Here is a 25,128-nt window from a genome sequence, read left to right on the forward strand (position 1 = left end):
GCACACTTTTGCAACAACCTATTGACTAGACTTCCTGTCTGGCTGCCAGTCTGCATGTTTCTCCTTTTTTCTTGTTCCCTGTAACATGGGTGGCGTAGACAAGCATACAAATATTAACTCCATTTACAGCAAACAGGTTTTTTTTTAACCCTTTCTGCTCTCCATTAATCAAGTTCAAACTTCACTACTGCTGCTTAGTGGTACCCTGCCTGGGCTTTTTGGAGCTGGAGGATTTCTTCCACATAATGTATTATTTCATGCCACACCAATCTATCCCATAATACATGCGTCACTGCAAGTTCTTTAATTCTTAATCAATTTGGAACATCTTTCAACTGCCATGTGCCACCGCAAGAAATGTTACTCCAGTCAGAAATGAACTTATTGGATGCAATCTGAACTTTGCCTGATTTTCTAAAAGTTGCTGGAGATAGCCAGGACTGATGTTAAAATGCCAAAAGTGGTAACATATTTGTGTGATGAACTTACACCTCGTCAACCCACCTGATGTCACTATTACGTCACGAGGATCAAATAATGTAGTCTCCCCACTTTCACCAACGTGATGTTTCATCCCCCAAGACACGTAAGGTCAGCTTCATACAGTTTTACACAAACACCCCCTGTCCACATGGGCCCAGGTAGGCATGGGGAGTGAGAGGATGTAACCCACACAGCCACTGACGGAGCACCACACTCGCCCACCACCCTGACAGGTTGAGAGGCCCCTTTCACAATCACCAGTGAAACAGCCCCTGGTCAACCCGGCAGGACTGCCATCAGTTCCTTGTTAAATAGGCCCGCTCCAAGAACGGGATTATATTGAGGAAGAAACCAGCCCTGGTAGCGTGGAAAGTTAAGCCGATAAATGGAAGTGTGGATAGAGATAAAAGAGCAGCCCAGGGTCAAACTATATATTTAATCGCCTTAAAGGTACCTTCACACATAACCATATTGTTAACGATATCGTTGCTATTTGTGACGTAGCAACGATATCGTTAATGAAATCGTTCTGTGTGACAGCGACCAACGATCAGGCCCCTGCTGGGAGATCGTTGGTCGCTGAACAAAGTCCAGAACTTTATTTCGTCGCTGGACTCCCTGGAGACATCGCTGGATCGGCGTGTGTGACACCGATCCAGCGATGTCTTCACTGGTAACCAGGGTAAACATCGGGTAACTAAGCGCAGGGCCGCGCTTAGTAACCCGATGTTTACCCTGGATACCATGCTAAAAGTAAAAAAAAACAAACACTACATACTTACCTACAGCCGTCTGTCCTCCAGCGCTGTGCTCTGCTCTCCTCCTGTACTGTCTGTGAGCCGGAAAGCAGAGCGGTGACGTCACCGCTCTGCTTTCCGGCTCACAGACAGTACAGGAGGAGAGCAGAGAAGCAGAGCGCAGCGCTGGAGGACAGACGGCTGTAGGTAAGTATGTACTGTTTGTTTTTTTTAACTTTTAGCATGGTATCCAGGGTAAGCATCGGGTTACTAAGCGCGGCCCTGCGCTTAGTTACCCGATGTTTACCCTGGTTACCGGCATCGTTGGTCGCTGGAGAGCGGTCTGTGTGACAGCTCTCCAGCGACCAAACAGCGACGCTGCAGCGATCCGAATCGTTGTCGGTATCGCTGCAGCGTCGCTTAATGTGAAGGGGCCTTAAGGCCAAACTAGACAATACACTATATACACAATTGTTATGCATATACAATGAAAAGATATGCAAATACAGGTGACGTACAATAGATATAAGCAGATGGATCGTGTATACTACCGGTTTCATTTTTGACCATGTGTGTGCTGGGCAGCAGGGGGCATAGGCTGCCAGCTAGTTCTTAGTCCCTTCATAGTTACTCAACGTGGCCCCCTCTTTTGAGAGACCAGCAAGCATACCAGAAAGTGGCCACATGGCCTTACACTAGCCTTTATCCCTTTTCGGTCACTTCCCTCCTGCCCTCTGGGCTGAACTAAAATCCCCTCCCCTTGCTTCTAGCAACTGAAAATTCCAAAACTTAAGATGGGTCATAACTACTTAATGGACGGTCCTAGGGAGAAGGATTTGGCACCATCATAGCCGGCCTCTGCTACACGTAGAGACTAAACACATCTTTCCTACCTTGTTCCAACTAGAAAAGCCACCTAGCTTTCTACCATATGGTGCTACAGCGAATCGAGACCCAGGAAGGTGTTCAGTCAGGTCCAGAGATCTCGAAAATGTAACCGGTGTGTGACCAGGAAAAGTCCAGATTTTCCTTATGAAATTATAGCTGACTCAACAAAGCAGTTAGACCGCATGTATCTTATTTACAAGCAATCCTTTTGTTCTAAGCTTAGCTAATTCAAGGTGTGAGATCTGTCACTCACAGACATTTGAGGCTTGACCACCTGGTCTCCTGATACAACTGCACATTGAAAGAGGGTTTATAATCCCCTGACAAATATGATACAAATGATTAACATGAAATTAAATCTCCAAAATTTTTCACAGTTTGCTAAACTTTGCACTACACCAATATTTTTGTAACATGTCAGGTAGTTTTACAGCAAAAAGTTGTTGACAACTGCTTGGAGCCAACTGCATATAGTTGATGAGAGATGTTTGGATGAAGCTTCTTAAATAATGGAAATACATGCACCTTACCTTTTTGACACTTCTTTTACTAGGAAGAAATCCTGATAGAAGTTGCACCTCTAATATTACCATATTGGTTACGGTTCTTTTGCCTGAATACCTAAAACAGAAGAATCCAAGTTCAAAACTACCGTAATAATAGGAACGAGGACATACACTATGGATTTGACTGATTTGTTCCAAAGAGCCTGGAAGACAGTACATGTCCTATTGGCTACATTATACTCTGTATGTACGAAAATTTTATCCCTAGAATCTGTACTTTATAGGAGAATAACTCAGTATAAGGATAGGGTCACACGACCGATTTTCTCTGATCCAATAAAATTGGTTTGATTATGCTTATCACACTGATCAGAATTTGATCAGAGTATTAACAAAGTGTGAGCATAGTGTCATCCAATTTTCTAGTATCTGGAGAATTAAAAAAAAAATTCTCCATCTCCTCCATTCAGTGTGTCAGTGATATCATCCAAGTGGAGTCAGATTTTTTTCCACTGACCCATAGAATTGGGCGAATGTCATTTTTGATCAGAGGTAACCCATGCTTGCTGGATTTTTTTCTTGGACCTGCTTGGTGCGAATAAAAAATTGAACATGTGCATGTCCCCTTTGAATAACATTTGCATGAGTGTTATCCATCGAAATGACGGATAACACTTGTCTGATTTCTGCAATTGTGCGCCATTAGAGCTGGCTATCTGTCAGTGCCGGAGTGCGGTTACAGATGCCACTCACTATGAGTAGTATAATCAAACTCCCAGAGATAACATGGGTCCCATGTAACAAGTATCTAAGTCCTAGTGAATGTCTAGTTATACCCATGTAAGTTGCAGGACAGTAAATGTATGCTCCCAATACAATTAAGAAACACACAAAACATAGAGTTCCATACAAAATAGTAAGATCAGATGAATTTTTTTTTATTGCACATAATAAAAATGTACAAAACATACCACAGAATATATGTAGACTAGAATACAAACAAGGAAAAAGACCCTAGTAAAAAACACATGGGTCCAAGGCATCAAAAAATGTATGTAAATATGATGTCAACCACGAGTATTGATGATGGAATTAAATTCCGTATAATCCTATGATATTAGTCACCATACAATGAAAACGCATGGTACATACTAGATTTCCTAGGCTGCCTTAGTGACAGTGTACCGCCCTCAAAAAGAAAAGGATAAAGTGCCCTTGATAGAAAAGTTGCCTAATATCATAGGATTATATGGAATTTAATTCCATCATCAATACACGTGGTTGACGTCATATTTAATTGTGTACATGATTAGTGCCCTGTACCAATACCATGATTATATCCATTACATACATTTTTTGATGCCTTGGACCCAGGTGCTTTCTACTAGGGTCTTTTTCCTTGTTTGTATTCTAGTCTACATATATTATGTGGTATTTTTTTGTACTTTTTTATTATGTGCAATAAAAAATTTTTCATCTGATCTTACTATTTTGTATGGAACTCCATTTTTTGTTTGTTTCTTCACTATGAGTAGTGACTGGAGCCTGACCAGCCAGATCTCTGTGACTGAAAGCCTGAGGCTGCTGGGAGAAATAAAGTTTATTTCCTCCTGGTAACAGAAATTTCAGTTTGGCAGGCACATGGCTTCAGAGCACTATTAACCTGCAGATTAACCCTATATGTGCAAATTAATAGCATTTTTCACATGATGGGTTCCCTTTAAAATTAACTTTATATCATTTGAGTAATCAATAAGCCACAAAATAGAGCTTCTTAGGATATAGGAAAAGGTTTATGGGGTTTAGATAGCTGACAGGTTCCCTTTAAGAGAATTTACTGTAGGTTTCAGATTTTAAAGAGAGCTTTCAGTCATTTTAAAGAGAGCTTTCAGTAAGTTCATGCTGCGCAAACCACGGGCAGCATGAATCAGAGGCTGGATGGACGACTGGCATTTCAAAGAAAGCACAGCTTTATGATCCGGTCAGGGACCATAGGGAAAAATGAGATTTGTCTGGTGCGGTCAGTGGTCCCTGCACTGATCTATTTGATTGACAGGTCTCTCCATATGCACGTGAGACACTTGTCAGTCCACTGGAGTTGAGAGAAGGGCAGGGAAGTGCTGGACTAGTCTCATCTCTGGCTATAATCCAAAATGTTTAAACTTTGCTTTCATTAAAATGCTGGAGTGTTTCAGAAAAAAAATAGCTAGCTGCAATCTGGCATCCAGAATTGGTTCTAATTGCCCGCACCACGGCCATTCTCCGACAGGTTCCTTCTCAGTGGTTTCTATCAACATGAAGACCCAGTCTCCTTTTTAACGAGCTCTTTCTTACCTTGCCTCCACTAATATTTCCAATCTTGTCTTTGCTTCATCGGTGCAAACCGATGGCTGAGTGCTGGCGGTGAGCGCGAAGAAGGCGTCAGACTTGATCAGAGAGGTATGATACTTCAAATGTGTCTGCATATAGAAGGACATTATAATGGCATGGATTTAGTATCCAAGAATGACAGGAAAGCAAAATATCTGACAAGTGTATCATGGTCTTTAAATATTGAGTTGAACACAGCAATAATGAAAATCATATATGAAGACAGATTACCTCATTGCTAATATACAGTGAGGAAAAATACTTACCATATTTCATGCAGTTAAATGCAAATTAATTACCGTATGTAAAAATCATCCAATGTGATTTTCTGTTTTTTTTATTTTTAGATTCTGTCTCTCGCAGTTGAAGTATACCTACGATATAAATTACAGACCTCTCCATTCTTTGTAGGTGGGGAAACACGCAAAATCGTCAGTTTATCAAATACTTATTTTCCCCACTGTTTATGCTTTACCGCAGCGTTTCTGAGAAGACACAGTGCAAATGTCGGCAGATAGTAGCAAACTAAGACTTGATTGACAGTTTTTTCCCTATGTGGATATAGTAAAATTATGTGGTCGTAGTCAATAAATTTCACATGTACGGTATACTATGTTACACTATGTTTACGTGCAGTATAGGTAAGCATTGTTTGGCACTAGTAACATTACATTGTGTATCACTAGTGTTTGTATACTAGCAATATTACTAGGCCGAGCATTGATTTTTTTAGGAAACTGTTTGGCGGTATTATTTCAGTACAATAAACAGCTGCATTTTGACTGCAATTATAATATTGTAATTTGCACATCACATGGTTTTCTTACTTGGGCACTGTTCTCTGTCACAGTATCTGTTGCCATATCTTAGGCCGGGTTCACATTGCGTTAACAGCAGCCCGTTCAACACATACGTTAAGGGGCTGCTGTTAACGCAAGTGCCGGCATGGCAGCGCGCTAGCGCAGATAGAGCATCTGCTAGCTCTATCTGCGCTAGCGGTGACGGACCCGGAAACGCTGCAGCCCGCGTCTTGGGGTCCGTCACTCAATGACGGCCCATCGATAGCACACGCCCATTGTGGGTGTGCGCTAGCGATGCGTCTGACATTGGATTCAATGGCGGCGTTACCGGACTGCGTTACACCGCGTTATGCCGTGGTGTAACATAGTCCGTCTAACGGACGGGTTCAACGCAATGTGAACCCAGCCTTAAGGGCTCCTCATGGCATTACATTATTTGTGCACTGTTTGGTAGTAAGATTAAAACTTTTCATTGTAGTATTATGTTCACAAGATGCGCTTGCAATATGTTTCATTTACTGCGATTTTCCAAAAACTAGGAGAAAATTGCCACGTTTTTTCCTACATTTTTGGAAAATCACAGCAAATTACTTTGTATGAACACTGCTTTAGGGTATATCCCCATTTCACCAGTCAAAAACAACAAATTTTTCATTTTCTGGAGCATTTTGTTAACTTTTTCATTGTTTTTTTCCTCTGTTTGGATTTTTTTCTGTTTTGCAGATTCTTATTAGCACTTTTAATTAGACGTAATTTTCTGGTGTTTTTTGAAATGCATCAAAACTAAAGTATGAAACTTTAGTGTTTTTGAGGCAAAAATGCCTACAAAAAGCAGATACGGCATTTATTTAGCCTTTCCCTTTACTTCTGTTGTAAAATATTTTTTCTTAGTGGAAAAAGCAGAAGATTGCTTAGGTTTATTCTTTTAATCATTTGGTGTCCTTGAACGTCTGAAGTGTTTAAAAGACGCTGAAAAGCCTGAATATTTGAACAGCGTGTCACTTTTCCATAGAAATGAAAGATTATTTTGAGCATTTTGTAAGTGCTTTTATTTAATGTTTTTTTCAGAACAGACCAACTTAAAAAATATCAGATAAAATTTAGTGTGAACATGCATCTAGGAGCAAGTCCTTTTTGAAAAAACAGTAGGAAAATCTCTATAGGGGCTCAGTCAGTTGGCTTTATAAATTGGAACGAGATTGGAACGCAGTACATGGAGTGGCCGGTGGCTCTCCCAGTCTGTGCATGAGAACTGCATAGAAATACATGAAGCTGTCATGCTCGGGAGAGCCGCCAGCCAGTCTATACACTGTATATTGATCTAGTTCTGATTTACACGGCTGTCTGACTGCGTAGTAAGTCTATGTTCACACGGAGCCTTTTTTCTGAATTTTTGGAGAAAAAGCTGAGTGGATACCCCACGTTTTTGAGGCGTTTTGAAATTTAGAGTAGGATTTAGAGAGTTTCAATTCCAAAAACTCCTCTTAAAAACTCTGCATGCTTGTCTGAAAATGCCTAAAAACTCTTCCTATTCATTTTTGTTGTAAATTCTCTTTGCTAGTTATTTTCAGTCTTTTAAGCCTTTTTTTCCCTCTTCAGATTTTGAAAAACGCAACTTAGAAAAAAAAATAAAGTGCACGTTACTTCTTTCAAGCGGTTACTGATAGAATCTGCTCCAAAAAAACACTGCAGGAATGAAAAAAAAAACTCTTCTAAAATTCTTTAGGAAGCGTATTACACCTCCAATAGGTTCCTAAAGAAGGAACAGTTCCTGGAGTGGTTTCCACTAGAATAACTGTTGTTTCGGAAAGCCTCAAAAAAAAATATGGTAGGCTTAGAGTGTGTGCACAAAGAGCTTTTTTGTTAGGAGGCTTTGAAGTAGACTGAGCGGAAACTGAGTGAAAATTCATTGAATCCATCTCAGGAAAAATATATCTGTGTACTGGGTGTTAGGGCTAGCGGAACGCACCAAATACAAAGACAGATAGAGTACGGTGCGTTCGCAGCCCGGGGTCCACCGTGCAGAGATGGAACCTGCTGCCAAGTAATGACGGACTATATGGCGGTACTCATAAGTATACACACGTGGGTTAAACTTCACCCAGCGTGAAGGAAGCGATCCTGTTGCGTCACAGGATCGCGGTACCGCACATAGAGCGCGAGCAAGTAGTCAGCGAACTCAACCCCAACTAGGATTGAAGTCCGATTAGACCCTTGCTGGCACAACACCGCAACTGGATGTGTAAGGAAGCTCAATAACAATATTAGGGCACAAGAGTGCATGCGGTGCCGCACTGACGAACGCCACTAACCACCCAGGCTTGGGTAAGGAAAGCACAGAGGAAGTGCACGGCGCCGTACTGGCGGTCACAGCAACTGGACGCTGTAATGTGTGATTAGTGCTGTAGGCTAAGTCGGGCGCTAGATAGCAACCATACACCTTTCGCGAACAGACATTCAATAGGGTAGGGGTATCCAAGGACGACTTGCACTCACAACAAACACACATATGCAAATGTACACTAGCGCATGGCCGTGCGGTCATGCACAGTTTATATAGTTGCAGCACAGGAAGTGGCCACAGAAACTTTGCCCTTCCAAGACCTGCCAAGAGGACCAATGGAATGTGCTGCAGGGCCTGAGCACATGACCCTCGATCTCCAACGGGAGATCTTGCTCTGGGCATGCTCAGTGTGTGCAGACAAGGACTTAGTCCCAGAGAAGTCCGCTCGCTGCTGACCAGCACTGGCTTTAATGGCAGAAGCTGAAGAAGCAGCAGTAACTCTCTGTACAGAGTGAGACTGAGCAAGACGCTGGGACCGATGTCTTTGCTGAGCAGACTCCACTGCGGCTGGATAAGAATGGGAGACCGCAGCAGAGATGGCTCGAGATTCCCCCTGTGCAGAAGCGGGAACTCGAGACCTAACACTGGGTTAGTTAATCGATAGAAAAACAATATTTCTACCAACCACCGAGAGCCTTCAGTTTTTCAAATCATGTTTCTTAAATTCAAAACTCCTCAAAAACGTGGAGGATTTGCTCAGTTTCTGCTCAAAAAACAATGCAGAAGGACTCTGTATGCCCATAGCCTCATAGTGGTTCTTTATATACTGTAAAAAAAAGCAAAGAATAAATGCTGTAAAAACGGATGTACAAAAAGGACGAAAGAAAAGAATGTACAAATGGTCTTGTAGCCTTGCTGGTCACCGTCCATGTTGGCTAACATTAATAGTCTTGGCATTCTGAACTTTTTCTTCTACTTTAGGCTATGTTCGCACGTTGCATTTTTTTTTTTTGCTGCTTTTTAATGCAAATTTTCAGCTGCATTTTTCAGCACCATTAAAGTCTAGGAGAGTTCAGAAATCTTATACGCACACATTGTTTTTTTTTCCCAGACTAAAGGCCCCTTCACATTAAGCGACGCTGCAGCGATACCGACAACGATCCGGATCGCTGCAGCGTCGCTGTTTGGTCGCTGGAGAGCTGTCACACAGACCGCTCTCCAGCGACCAACGATGCCGGTAACCAGGGTAAACATCGGGTAACTAAGCGCAGGGCCGCGCTTAGTAACCCGATGTTTACCCTGGCTACCATCCTAAAAGTAAAAAAAAAACAAACACTACATACTTACCTACCGCCGTCTGTCCTCCAGCGCTGTGCTCTGCACTCCTCCTGCTCTGGCTGTGAGCACAGCGGCCGGAAAGCAGAGCGGTGACGTCACCGCTCTGCTTTCCGGCTGACCGACGCTCACAGCCAGAGCAGGAGGAGTGCAGAGCACAGCGCTGGAGGACAGACGGCGGTAGATAAGTATGTAGTGTTTGTTTTTTTTTTACTTTTAGGATGGTAACCAGGGTAAACATCGGGTTACTAAACGCGGCCCTGCGCTTAGTAACCCGATGTTTACCCTGGTTACCAGTGAAGACATCGCTGGATCGGTGTCACACACGCCGATCCAGCGATGTCCACGGGAGATCCAGCGACGAAATAAAGTTCTGGACTTTGTTCAGCGACCAACGATCTCCCAGCAGGGGCCTGATCGTTGGTCGCTGTCACACATAACGATTTCATTAACGATATCGTTGCTACGTCACAAAAAGCAACGATATCGTTAACAATATCGTTATGTGTGAAGGTACCTTATATTGGAAAACTGCTGCGTTTTTTTAAAAAATGTAGCACGTCACTTCCTTCTGCGTTTTTTTGCATTTTTTTTTCTGCATTTTTGCAACTTTTTTCACCCATAGAAAGCAATGGGTAAGTAAAAAACATGCAGCAAAAAAACACAAGCATTAGGTTTTGCTGAGTGTTTGATACAAAACCTAAGGAAGTTGCATCATGTTTTTCTTGGAGGGCACTAAACTTTGTCAGCATGCACAAGAGACAATAAAAACGCAGCTAAAAAAAATGCAACACGATGCAAATTCGCAGCAAAAAAACACAGCAAAAGTGCAGCAAAACGTGCCTTAGAAGGAAGTAAAGCCGTAACCATATGACGTTTGCTAACTATAAGGGTGCATTCAGACATCTGTGCAAGTTGGATCAATATTGGACAGCAATGCACAGACTGGCAGCAGGTCTCCCGAGATTGGAAGAGCTGCGGCCAGTCCATGCATTGCCATCCAATCTTGGACCGATTTGCGCAAATGTCGGAAAGTGCCCTTAGGGGACAGTATGCTCTCACTGGAGGAATTTCTACATTAGATATAGTATTAACAGAAATGCTCTGTATTAGTCACATTTTCCCTTTTCATTGCAATGGGTGAAATCCACCATATTGCATGTAACCCCGGCGGGAGCTTCCCCTAATCCAGTAGCCTTCCCTTACCTGTATATAGGCACAGCCGCTCCCTGTAGCTGTCAGTGTGTACTCTCCTGGGATTTCTGGTAACATCTCTCTTTGGGTAAGCAGACTGTTCTTTGTGTCCACATGGAACTGCCTATGAAAACCAGACAGCGACCTGACTGTCACCGCTACCTCCAAATCGTCTTTGTAAGTTGCCTTTGTATATTTTGTCAATGCTTGAAGCGCCAATGCCGTATCCTGTAAGACAGGAAACATGTTCAGGTCAACCTAGGACTAATAAAAGAGCTAGTATATATTACAAGATATTATATTATGAAGGCTGATAATTATTATTATTGTTTTCATATAGTAATAGTTCAACCTGAGGGGATCGGAAGCCGCCATATGGGCTCTGCCGTCTGATAATCCAGTTGACTATAAGAGAAGCCTCCTCGACGTCTCTTTCTGAAGTTGTTTGATAGGAGAGTAATGCAAGGAGAAGATAGGAGGAGATCACAACATCTCCATTATCAATTTCATCTGCTGCCCAATGCTTGGTCCCATCTGACAAAAATAATAATAATACATGTGAGATAACAAACAAAAGAACACCAATGTATGGATCTATCTATCTATCTATCTATCTTTATCTATCTATCTATCTATCTATCTATCTATCTATCTATCTATCTATCTATCTATTATCTATCTATCTCTATCTATCTATCTATCTATCTATATCTATCTATCTATCTATCTATCTATCTATCTATCTCTATCTATCTATCTATCTATCTATCTATCTATCTATTATCTATCTATATCTATCTATCTATCTATCTACCTATCTATCTCTCTATCATCCATCTATCTATTTATCTATCTATCATCCATCTAGCCATCTATCAGTCTATCCATCTATCTATTCATCTATATATCCATTCATCCTTCCATCTATCCATTCGTCTATCTATCCATCTATCTATAATAATCTTTATTTTATATATATATATATATATATATATATATATATACATATATATATATATATAGAGTATCTATTCATCTATCCATCTATCTATTCGTCTATCCATCTATCTATCTATCTATCTATCTATCTATCTATCTATCTATCTATCTATCCATCCATCTATCTATCCATCTATCTATCCATCTATCCATCTTTATATCCATCCATCCTTCCATCTATCCATCTTTCCATTCATCTATCCAGGTATCTATCTATCTATCTATCTATCTATCTATCTATCTATCTATCCATCTATCTATCCATCTATCCATCTTTATATCCATCCATCCTTCCATCTATCCATCTTTCCATTCATCTATCCAGGTATCTATCTATCTATCTATCAATCTATCTATCAATCTATCTATCTATCTATCTATCTATCTATCTATCTATCTATCTATCTATCTATCTATCTATCCATCTATCTATCCATCTATCCATCTATCCATCATTATATCCATCCATCCTTCCATCTATCCATCTTTCCATTCATCTATCCAGGTATCTATCTATCTATCTATCTATCTATCTATCTATCTATCTATCTATCTATCTATCTATCTATCTATCTATCTATCCATCCATCTATCTATCCATCTATCTATCCATCTATCCATCTTTATATCCATCCATCCTTCCATCTATCCATCTTTCCATTCATCTATCCAGGTATCTATCTATCTATCTATCTATCTATCTATCTATCTATCTATCTATCTATCTATCTATCTATCCATCTATCTATCCATCTATCTATCCATCTATCCATCTTTATATCCATCCATCCTTCCATCTATCCATCTTTCCATTCATCTATCCAGGTATCTATCTATCTATCTATCTATCTATCTATCCATCTATCTATCCATCTATCTATCCATCTATCCATCTTTATATCCATCCATCCTTCCATCTATCCATCTTTCCATTCATCTATCCAGGTATCTATCTATCTATCTATCTATCTATCTATCTATCTATCTATCTATCTATCTATCTATCTATCCATCTATCTATCCATCTATCTATCCATCTATCCATCTTTATATCCATCCATCCTTCCATCTATCCATCTTTCCATTCATCTATCCAGGTATCTATCTATCTATCTATCTATCTATCTATCTATCTATCTATCTATCTATCTATCTATCTATCTATCCATCTATCTATTCATCTATCTATCTATCTATCTATCTATCTATCTATCTATCTATCTATCTATCTATCCATCTATCCATCTATCTATCCACCTATCTATCATCTATCTATCCATCTATCCATCTTTATATCCATCCATCCTTCCATCTATCCATCTTTCCATTCATCTATCCATCTATCTATCTATCTATCCATCCATCCATCCATCCATCCATCCATCCATCCATCTATCTATCCATCCATCTATCTTAGATTACACGTGTTTTTCGGCTTTGTTCACATGTCCAGCTGTATTAAAAAAAAGGGATTATTTACAAATGGAGCTAAATTGAATGCACTCTTTGGATTTGCATGTGTTTTTATTCCGTTTGCAAAATAAAGGAGTCTGTCTTTTGTTCTGGACATGTGCTGGGCTTAACAACCTCAACAGATGACATAAATGATGACTTCCCGTTACCATCAGTATACTATAGCCTTCAATATTTTTTAAAAATTATCCTGTTACTATCCATTTTTTATTTGGCCAGACGAAAAAAGTTATCCAGGTTACATTTTTTGGTCCAGCTAAAAAAAAACAGATAGCAGCTTAAGAAAGGATATTTTAGAACATTTTCGTCCCCGTTGAAATAAATAGACCATGAACTAGATTATTTTACATAGTAACATAGTAACATAGTTAGTAAGGCCGAAAAAAGACATTTGTCCATCCAGTTCAGCCTATATTCCATCATAATAAATCCCCAGATCTACGTCCTTCTACAGAACCTAATAATTGTATGATACAATATTGTTCTGCTCCAGGAAGACATCCAGGCCTCTCTTGAACCCCTCGACTGAGTTCGCCATCACCACCTCCTCAGGCAAGCAATTCCAGATTCTCACTGCCCTAACAGTAAAGAATCCTCTTCTATGTTGGTGGAAAAACCTTCTCTCCTCCAGACGCAAAGAATGCCCCCTTGTGCCCGTCACCTTCCTTGGTATAAACAGATCCTCAGCGAGATATTTGTATTGTCCCCTTATATACTTATACATGGTTATTAGATCGCCCCTCAGTCGTCTTTTTTCTAGACTAAATAATCCTAATTTCGCTAATCTATCTGGGTATTGTAGTTCTCCCATCCCCTTTATTAATTTTGTTGCCCTCCTTTGTACTCTCTCTAGTTCCATTATATCCTTCCTGAGCACCGGTGCCCAAAACTAGACACAGTACTCCATGTGCGGTCTAACTAGGGATTTGTACAGAGGCAGTATAATGCTCTCATCATGTGTATCCAGACCTCTTTTAATGCACCCCATGATCCTGTTTGCCTTGGCAGCTGCTGCCTGGCACTGGCAAAATTTCCATTTTTCAGATCCTAAAATGGAGATGGCAATAGACTACCCGGCCTTATAAAGCTGGAGATGTATGGCGCCAGACGCTAAAATACCCCTGACACCTTCAGTCATCTATGCTAGAGACTGTATGTAAGAGCTCTCATGTTAAACGCATATTTACATGTAATGTTCGTTTTTCTTACCATTATAATAAACTAGTTGATATGATTGCAAATTGCATAACTTAATGCATTAAAAAAAAACTTAAAGGGGTTTCCGGTTTCAATAAATTATTGACCCCAGGCGCTGGTCAGTGTAAAAAAAGCTAATTTTGCTTTATTTACTCTTTATGGTTTTAGAATGATCTCTCCATTACTGCCCCAGTGTCTGTTTGTCTGCAGTGCTGATGTCATATCAACAGCACTGCAGCCAGTCAGTGAGGTCAGCAGCTCTGCCGATGTAGGCAGCACAAGCTGCTGAGCTCAATGATTGGCTGCAGCATTGTCGACGTGACAGCAGCACTGCAGACAAACAGAGAACCTGGCTTGGGGACAATAGTTTGCTGAAACCCGAAAACCCTTCTAAGGGTGGACACCTGTCTACCTTTCCTTATAGCAGCTTTCTCCAGGATTTCCAACATTCGGTTTCTTAGATCGCTGTCCCTTGACAATGTAAATGCATAGGTGAGAAGAGCCTGAGTGTAGGTCGTCCTCACATCATCGACTGCGTTCTTCAGGCACTTCAGTGCGTTCTCAACAACTGGACCCTGTAAGTGTGATATGTGATTAGGGCAAACTAAGTGTCACCTATAATGGTTCCCAGGTCAGACATTGAGTTTTCCTTTCTCATTTCATCCTTTAAAGGGATTCTGAGAGCAGTATGACGTAGGGGCCGAGACCCTGATTCCAGTGATATGTCACTTACTGGACTGTTTGGTGCAGTTTTTTGCTTTCCCTGCTGTAGATCTAGCAGAGCACGGAATGCAGAGCTGTTTATAACTCCGCCCACACAACTGATTTGCAGATTTCAGTTTACATTGTCAACAATCTGCCAATCAGTGGTTGGAGGGGGTGGGATTACACAGATTAGCTGGACTGACTGGCACATGGCACCTTGTCTGGCTACACTGATAATCTCCTGCTGATAAAACACCGATTGTATGGAAACTACAACAAGCTGCTAAGCAAGTGACAAATCCCTGGAATCAGGCTCTCTGACCCTACTTTATGTTGCTCTCAGATTAAATAGTAAAAACCTGTTGACAGACTCATTTAATTATTTAGTTTGCTGGAAAAAGTAAATTATTTAGGGTAAAACAAAGCGAAAAACAGTGAACAAAAAACGAGAAAATAAACTTTGCATAGTTATATAAATTAAAGCCCATTACTTATGATTCAGGGAACAATAACGAATCCCAGTAAAACGTAAAACGTCCAGGAAAGAAAACAGCGACTTACATTATACACTTGGCCATGTTCCAGCAGAGCTATTGCTATGTATGCTGTAAGAGTCACATTGTCATCAGATTCTCTCTATAAGAAAAAAGCAAAGACATCAAATGTCAAAAATAAATTCATCATCCACGTTCAAATAGAGTTTTTCTGGATGTAGTGACTTTTTAATATTCACTTATGGCCATATTGTACTAATAGCAAGCTCAGGCTTGCAGACTGCGCCTGTGCGGCCGCCCTGCCTATGAATCCCAGCCCCGCACTGTGCATAATGCTTAACACACTGCGGGGCTGGGATTCCCAAGGTGGGTGGCCGCACAAGTGCAGTCTGCAAGCCTGGATGTGAAGTCAGACGGCCAGAGCTCACTGCGCCTGCACCAGACAGTACTACACAGCGCAGGTGCCGGATTTCATGGGAAAACAGCGCGGAGGGGGCGAGGCCCGGCACCCCTGAAGATTTGAGTGACGGCATTGTGGCGTTTCAAGCAGGGGGGTGAGGACCCGCCTCCCTGTCTAAAGACAGGTATTTTGGAGAAGTTATAAAACACTTTATTTTGGGAATAAATGCACCAAAAACTAAAAGAGCCACCTTATTAGAATGCAGCATTACTGCTGCACAAGGTGGCTCTTTTAGTTTATAACGGCTGGAGGGGGTGACAGTGGCCCTTTAAAGATAAAAGTATGTCGGTCTCCAATTATAGGTGACATTATAGAACCATCATTCTTCTCCCTGGAGGAGAGCTAATTTGCATAACCTTTTCTCAAGGAGCATTACATACCGTAGCTTACAAATCTCCTTACAGAGGTTTGTGGTCTCCACAATGAGTAAAAGTGCCCCCAAAAGTACCCCAACGGCAAAAATAGATACCATTAAGTAGTTGTTAAAGATGTTTCCAACTTCTTCGAAGCATCCACTAGGCAACTGCAAACTACTGAGCCATTTTACAGCATCCTGAATATGCTTTTCCTGGATGTAGATAAGGTCTTGAGCGTGACTGAAGGACCTCAACGTGAAGGCCGTGAGCCTAAAATAAGAGACTGTCTCACACATCTAGTAACTGATTGTTATATCATAATATTTGATTTTTTTTCACCATCAAGAACAGTGACAATTTTTCCCATGGGCTGATACTTCAGCTCAGCCCAATTTGCAACCTCTTAAAGGAGTTGTTCATGTTTTGAAAAAATATGCAGTACCTACCTGTGAAATTCAAACCGCGCTCCAGCGCCAACACTCTGGTGTTACCAGACAAACTCTATGTGTATGTCGGAATGATCACATGTAATATAGGCATGAGACCACGGCAGCCAGTCAATGGCCTCACTAGTAATGCAGCATGTGTAAGGGGTTACCAGGACTGATGTGCGCCCCAACCTCTTTAATTATATTATTACTGTATATGTTACTGTGTATTTTTGGAAAGTATCGTTGCTGTCACTGTATTGCATTTATAAAGGGAAAGTGCAGTATTTCGTTTTGGCCACTAGATGGGGGCACTATAGTGACCAAGCTGTAAATGGGTATTCTGTGTAGCAAATAGTTAAATATAGAAGGGGCATGGTGGATAAGGCAGGGAGGACTTCCTGATAGTAGTTAGTTGGGGCCAGGGTGCCCGTGCAGCTCACTTGGGCTAGCCAGCCCTGGGCAACACCATGCCATGCAACATTGGAGAAGCATAAGGCCCAGCCATACAGCATCCTTGACTAGGAACCCATCGGAAGGAGCAACAGCAACAGTGCTAGCGGTGCAGTATTAGTGGGACTGCAATAGCTAGAAGGCTAAGCAGTACGGGCAGGTCGCTCATCATGTGGCAGCTTATTGCATGGGCCAACGCCCTCAGAGCCGGTGAGAAACGGCTGAGGGAGTCCCCAGACGGAGTAAGGTGGAGCAGAGAGGACGCTGAGAGACCAAAAGGTACAGTCCGTCCTGGAAGCGAGCTTAGCGACGGAGAGAGAAGGACAGGGACAGAAAAGAAGTTGCATGTTGTGAAACCTGATGTTGATGCTGAAAACAATGTGAATATGCTGCGTACAGAACAAAGTAAAGCTTTTGTTGTAAATGTTGAGCTAGACTGTATCTCTCTTTGTGCGGTGCCGTCTACAAAGCATCACTGGCGGCCCAGGGTGAACCCTGATGGTAAGGAGACCCAGAATGCAGGTATGCTGAAGGAAAGGCACTATTGTACTGTGGAGAGAGGCCAGGGTGTGATACAGGGATTACTCACAGCTATGACTACCGCCCTGGCCCCCTCCAACACATTTACAGCAAATCTTCTACATCCTCAAATTGTCCTTTATCCAATTGTTATGGCACTTCAACAACAATATATGACCCAAAGTGGACTTAGATTAGCTTAGCCGCAAGAAGAGAACCATAAATAAAAAAATATTTTGAAATCTTTATTAATCCATAATACATAAAACCAACAAGACAAAGCGATATCACAGAAACAAATGTCCTAAGGAAAGATCAGATCAAGCTCCTGCCACTTATCTCATCATATATTCATTAATCTATTAGATACTCCGGTATAGTGCTTCTATGGCTAATGACAATGTTCACTGCTACAGATATATACGAGCCATGGTAATCCATGTTAAATCCCCCTTATCCATAGTGAGCCAGTCCAGTCATAATAAGCCAGCATATCTAACTGTTATATCAAGATGCCATAAATACCTAAGGAGACAGGTCCCCGAAAAGGCGCAGTGATGTGGAATAGGAGCTGATTGATCCTCCCTTGTACGCCCAGACGCGCGTTCCGCCCAGAGCGTCTTCCGGGGGTGTGTATTAGTAAGGATGGTATGGCTTCTTATGTAACCAACAGCCAATGAAAGTGCTGTACGTCACTGGAGGGGGCGGTAATTATAATGATGACGACGGAGTTCAATGGCGCATGTAGCTTCGGTCCTGCTCTCTATGTAATGTGCATTTCTGGGCACGCGCTCACTGGAACGCCTGCTGGAACGCAAGTGTAACCAGATACGAGCGCTCACAAAAATGCCAAGAGCTAGGACGTATCGCGCATGCGCACTATCCAAAAAGCCATTAAGGGAGCTGGGGAGGAAAGGAAAGAGGAAAACCGGCCAGTGAGTATATGCTACATCATAAAAAGTGTCAGTCCTTTGACAATATGTCTAATGGACTGCCTAATAGTGTGAATATAGATCTATTTATACATATATTATGTATTTAACGTGTGAAGTGAACTCATTATTATTAATTCCATACCTATATTAAAGTGAATAACCCGATAGAGGTATAACGTGATATGATGAAATAGATGCCGCATATCTAAAATTAGAATAAAGTGAGCTTTGAATTTATCAAAAATACACAAATATTATAGTGAGTCACACCAACAAAGGTATACCTTAATATAATAAAATATGTGCTTAGTAGTATATCCAACAAATTGAAAATAAAGTGCTTTAAATGCCAATTTCGCATATGATTTTGTTAATAAAGTGCAAAAGTGCGAAAACAATCATGAATACTTGACCTACCATATCCCACCCTTAATAGGGCTATATCTAATCTCCTGTGAACCCAAAAATAATATTTCTAGTAAACCAGCCTAAAGGGTTTTGTATTTCCACATGGACATGCCATACCTATTACACAATCCCGATTTCAACATTCAAAATAATATGTAATTAATATGACCAAAATCCAATTATTATATAATGTATAGTATATCCTCACACAATGTTACCCATATACATATACGTAATATGTCAAAAATGACACTCCAAAAAAAACATATATTGTCCGTATATTTTCTCTGTTCTTTTTCTTAAAGATGACGGTGATGAGGAAAACATCCTTAGAGCACATTGACAGCAAAGCCCAGTGATTGGCTGCAGCGGTTAGGTATACATAAAACATGCTTTTACTGAAGCAAACAAAACAGTGACTAATGCGAACCATTAGAGGATCTATAGTATGTTGATTTTTGGGGGATTTAAGAAATGAGCATTGCTTTTATATTTTTACCATTACCAACTGTTGGAAAAAATGAATCATGGACAAAACCGTTAAATTGCAAAAGGTGGTTATTGCCAGTTGTTTCCAACATCAGAATGTTTAACAATCACATTGCAAATGGCTGGTTGCTCATATAAGACCCCCCCCTATTTGCTATAAACCCATCAAGCCACAGGCAGTCACATTTTATTCAGAAATGTCTTTCTCCGAGAGTCCTAACTCTTGGCTTCAGTACGTACCATGTGCTACTGTTCGAACCATGGTATATGCTATAAGAGCCGTCACTTTTCTTAAACAACAGTTGTCTAAGATAACCTGCATAGCAAAATAAATTACAAATTAGGACTTGTTCATATCTCTCCATATCATCAGCACAACAGAAAAAAAAAACTAAAACAAGCCACAACCTGAAAATGGTCAGATGTGATCGCAATTATGCATAATATGCCAACCCCAATGATGTTACCCGGATCATTAGTAATGTCCATTCCTTGATGCTACTGACTGACATCGATAAAGTTCTGCTTTGGCGCTAAAGTGTTGGTCTACTTGCTTTCCAATAACTAATTAGTACTGATGAGCGAATATACTCGGTACTCGAGATTTCTCCAGCACGCTTGGGTGTCCTCCGAGTATTTTTTAGTGCTCGGAGATTTCGTTTTTATTGCCGCAGCTGAATGATTTACATCTGTTAGCCAGCTTGATTACATGTGGGGATTCCCTAGCAACCAGGCAACCCCCACATGTACTTATGCTGGCTAACAGATGTAAATCATTCAGCTGCGGCAAGAAAAACTAAATCTCCGAGCACTAAAAAATACTCGGAGGACCCCCAAGCGTGCTCAGGAAATCTCAAGTAACGAGTATATTCGCTCATCACTACTAATTTGTCATGAGAAGAATGATCGTATAACAAATTATTTGGCAGTTGCTAATTTGTGTTGCTGGGGACAGACCGTGGACAGAATCAGTTTTCTTCCCCCTCTGGCAGCTAACAATATTTGATGGATTGATGAAATATGTGTCCACCATAGAGATACATTACAAAGAAAAATATATAACAAGGTATATGCTTTTTTTTTGCTTTGGCGCTCTGTAAGGAAAAAAAAAAATCACATTTTGCGTTGATTTCCTATAAACAAATGGAATGAGAATGGGCATTAGCCACACTGAGACCAAAAAACATAATAATGGCCTACTTATCGTAAATGATTGCCTCTGGGATTGTTAAAATATACTTTGGTAAGGCTGCTTTCACACATCAGGTTTTTGGTTTCAGGCACAATCCGGCAGTTTCAGGCACAATCTGGATCAGTTTTTTTCTTACGCCTGATTGTTTGTCTCTCTCTCTCTCTCCTCAAAAATCATGCCCAGCTTTCACTATGTACACCTGATCCGTTTTTTAGCAAATTTGCCGGATTGTGCCTGAAACCAAAACCTTATGTGTGAAAGTAGCCTTAATGCTGCCGATACGGTAAGCTTTAGATTAAAGGCTCTCATAAATCTTAGATTGTCTGGCTGTCAGCTATCTCTTCCAATTCGTCCTATTCTTCTTGGTGCCGCTGAGTGCTCTAGTTTTTTTTCTAGAGTATCTACAAACAAATCTGGAAGCAACTTATCTCCTCGCCGAATATGAGGATCAGCCATTGAAATTCCAGTGGCTCTTCCTCGACAACATCTGTGGGAAATGTCAGGAGATGACCATGCACATCCCGCTGATAACAGTGGGTTTGTCCAACAATAGACCAATGTGTATGGGGTCTTTAAGTGCACAAATGCAGTATTCGTTCATAGCCTAAGATCAAATGTACTATCAAAATTTTGAGTAAAATTACTTGTGATAGTGCCAAAAAGTGCGCACATCTGTTCACCTTTTTGGAAGTTTCGGGCATCAAACCTGTTGTCTCACACTTATCAATGTAACTCACCTTTGGTTAGATAAGTGAAAGCCTTCTCTTTTATTTTCGGTGTTAGTTTCTTGGTGCTCTCCAAATATTTAACAATATGAGAAATTGGAATAAAATTCACCATATTCTGTACCCCAGATCCAGAGGGAAGTTCAAGTGACTCTCCAATGTTAGAAATGGTATTGCCCATTAAGTCACCTACCAAAACACAACCAACAGACCATGGCTGACCCAATGATTTCATAAGGCATTGTACAATGTCACATTCATTTAGGTGAGATCACATATCTATTTCTTTACTTCTCACCTAAAACAGTGATATAGGCTCGGTCTGAATCTGGCACCATCTTCTCTGGAACTTCCACCGTAACCGTTTTCCTTATACTGTCACCTACGAGAATAGGAAATACCGGTAACACCTTTGTGAAGTGGACTTGGATGAGAATGTATCCTGATAACTTCTTTATTATTTTTATTGTATATTTGTTTGCGTTTTTGCCTTAGTTATTATGTTGTTTAGAGGAAGAATGCATCACATATTTTTTTAGCTTTATTATGATGTGTTTTTTTTTCCGAAAAAAAAAAGTGGCTAAAATCACGTCAGGGAATAAGGTGTGAATTCCATGTAAGGCTTCATTCACACATCAGTATTTTTGCATCAGTGTTTGTAAGCCAAAGCCAGGAGTGGAACTGGCAGAGAAAAACTGTATTCAAAAGATTGACATCTGTTCTGTGTTTTGGAGAAACTCCTGGTTTTGGCATACAAATACTGATGAAATACTGATCAAAAATATGACGTGTGAATGTGGCCTAAAAGAGTAAATGTGAGTAGAGGAACTTTTACAATTGTAATCTGGCTCGCAGTATTGGTTTGTCTATAACTTTAAAGAAGTGTCGCTCCATTTATTTACATTTCTTTTTTTTAATTATGTTGTACTCAGGCTTGGACTGGCCCACAGGGGAGCTGGTGAATCCTCCGGTGGGCCACTGTGCAGAAGCGCTAATGGGTGGGGCTATAACACCTGATTTGATATTTACAAAGAAAGGCATCAACTAATGATTCATTAAACAAAAAACCCAGTTTATATTATATAGCAGCACAAGTACCGTAAATTTATCTTCTAGGTTCAAATTATTTTCACAGTGGGTCAATAGATTAAATGTTACTGGTGGGTCCTTGTCACCCCAGATCACCACTATTTATGCAGAACTTATAAAACATTTTTTTCTTTTACAAAAATCATAATTAGAGCTTTAGTTTTCTTATCCAGACCTCCAAATCTCCTACATAGGCTTAATGTTAAAAAATAAAATTCTGTCTTCTTGCAACTGACACCATTAGAAGTTTTTAGTTGTGTTTTTAGTTAAAAGCGCTGAGAAAATTCACCAACCTTGTACATACAGTATGTATCTTAAAAATAATCCCAACAACAATTCTTTACCTGATGGGCACAGGAGAAATGACTGTGTACTTTCTTCTAAAATTCCAGAGGGCTGGTGAAAGATAAAAAAAAAGAAAAACTATATTAATGCCGTGAATTAACGTCAAAATATAAATAACATTGCAACAATGTACAGTCCAGGTTCTGTTTGTGTTTTCATAATCATAACAAGAGAATTTTGTCCCCTAATAATAATTCAAAATAACAAATCATTTTTCAATATAAAATGATTATTGCTTTGGTTGTATTTGATTTTATTGGTGGCTTCCATTGCAAATAATGTCCTGTAATGATCACATGCGCTGAAGTGCTTTTCTACACTGGAGAGGCCCATAGCCTCCTTTTTGTTAACATAATATCAGTAAAGAGAGACGCAAATGGGATTTATAGGTGGTTTTCTATGCTGCTGGTGAAGTTCCACAGATGAACCAGAACATTCAGGATGCAGGAACATGCGGTTTTTATTATCTATGCTTTTCAACATTATCCAGGTTTCTTCCCCTGGATATAACCACAGGAAAAAGATCCACAGACCCACTTTATATGATCCTCTAGTGGACAATAGCAAAGACTAGTGGACCATAGCAAAAACTAGTGGACCATAGCAAAGACTAGTGGACCATAGCAAAGACTAGTGGACCATAGCAAAGACTAGTGGGGACCATAGCAAAGACTAGTGGACCATAGCAAATACTAGTAGACCATAGCAAAGACTAGTTGAACATACCAAAGACTAGTGGACCATAGCAAAGACTAGTGGACCATAGCAAAGACTAGTGGACCATAGCAAAGACTAGTGGACCATAGCAAAGACTAGTTGAACATACCAAAGACTAGTGGACCATAGCAAAGACTAGTGGACCATAGCAAAGACTTGTGGATCATAGCAAAGACTATTGGACCATACGAAAGACTAGTGGACATAGCAAAGACTAGTGGACCATAGCAAAGACTAGTGGACCATACAAAAGACTAGTGGACCATACCAAAGACTAGTGGACATACCAAAGACTAGTGGACCATACCAAAGACTAGTGGACCATATAAGACGGTGTCACGCCCGCACATACTTACCCGGCTTCTCCCATCCCTCGGCGCGCTCACGATCCTGTCCCGCGCCGCTCTGCCTCCTCCTTCGCCGGTTCTCGGCGTCTGGTCTCTTCGCGCATGCGCGGTCACGTCTCCCCCGTCGCTGAGCCTTCTGGGAGGTCGCGACCCGGTGGCTCCGCCCCAACATGGCGGCGCCCATCGGGTATTTCTTCCCGGCGTCTTCCTAGGTAAGACGCCTTTGCTTTGTAGGTGCACTGTCTGCCGTCAGTGTCCCTATGCCCTAGGCTCCCCTGTACCAGTGTCTTTTCTCAGCCCAGTCCTTGCTTTGTCTCTGTATCCTGCCAGTCCGTGTTCCTGTTGTATCCTGCCAGTCCGTGTTCCTGCTGTGTCCTGCCAGCCCGTGTTCCTGCTGTATCCTGCCAGTCCGTGTTCCTGCTGTATCCTGCCAGTCCGTGTTCCTGCTGTATCCTCCCAGTCCGTGTTCCTGCTGTATTCTGCCAGTCCGTGTTCCTGCTGTATCCTGCCTGTCCGTGTTCCTGCTGTATTCTGCCAGTCCGTGTTCCTGCTGTATCCTGCCAGTCCGTGTTCCTGCTGTGTCCTGCCAGCCCGTGTTCCTGCTGTATCCTGCCTGTCCGTGTTCCTGCTGTATCCCGCCAGTCCGTGTTCCTGTTGTATCCTGCCGGTCCGTGTTCCTGCTGAGTCCTGCCGTTCCGTGTTCCAGACATTCTTTCAGTTAAGTCTTGTTTTCCTATTATTCCCTGCCATCCTTATAGCCTGTGGTTTCCTTCTTTATTTTGGGTCGTCCCTTTGGCTCTAGCTGTTGTGTCTCCATTCCCCCGAGGTCCTGCTCCTAACACTCCCTGTATAGGGGGTGATTCCATCTGGTCCGCTCGACCCCGGGGGCTCTAGAGTCATGACCCAGAGGGTCCACTCTCGGATTTCTGTCCGAATACTTACAGGAAGCAAAGGCGATGGACCCCGCTGGGGCCTCTGCTACGCAAAAAGAGCTACTCTTTTTGCGGGAGAATCAGTCCCGTATGATGTCCTTTATGAAGGCTATGGATTCTCGTTTGTCCACGCTCCAGTCCTCCGATCCTGGCAACGCCGCTCTACTCATTGGCTTACAGCAAGAGTTAGCTCAGCAGCGTGACACCCAGGCCCATATACTTAGTTATATGTCTTCTATTGACGATCGGCTGCTTTCCATCCAGACAG

At 41.3% G+C, this 25,128-nt stretch overlaps 1 protein-coding gene across 1 annotated transcript in view; it reads right to left on the reverse strand.

Annotated features, from left to right (window-relative positions):
* LOC138667804 (alpha-2-macroglobulin-like protein 1) overlaps positions 1-25,128 on the reverse strand; it is an 83,037-nt gene that overhangs the window by 5,287 nt on the left and 52,622 nt on the right. Inside the window, exons 22-32 of the mRNA XM_069755895.1 lie at positions 22,864-22,915; positions 21,729-21,812; positions 21,443-21,619; positions 19,754-19,829; positions 16,395-16,551; positions 15,533-15,607; positions 14,679-14,841; positions 10,950-11,131; positions 10,610-10,825; positions 4,949-5,073; positions 2,639-2,729 (exon numbers count right to left, since the gene is read on the reverse strand). Of these exons, the coding sequence (XP_069611996.1) occupies positions 2,639-2,729; positions 4,949-5,073; positions 10,610-10,825; positions 10,950-11,131; positions 14,679-14,841; positions 15,533-15,607; positions 16,395-16,551; positions 19,754-19,829; positions 21,443-21,619; positions 21,729-21,812; positions 22,864-22,915 (1,398 nt within the window). The remainder of the gene's footprint in view (positions 1-2,638; positions 2,730-4,948; positions 5,074-10,609; positions 10,826-10,949; positions 11,132-14,678; positions 14,842-15,532; positions 15,608-16,394; positions 16,552-19,753; positions 19,830-21,442; positions 21,620-21,728; positions 21,813-22,863; positions 22,916-25,128) is intronic.

The sequence above is a fragment of the Ranitomeya imitator genome, chromosome 2 (assembly GCF_032444005.1).
Source record: "Ranitomeya imitator isolate aRanImi1 chromosome 2, aRanImi1.pri, whole genome shotgun sequence".
Taxonomy (NCBI): Eukaryota; Metazoa; Chordata; class Amphibia; order Anura; family Dendrobatidae; genus Ranitomeya; species Ranitomeya imitator.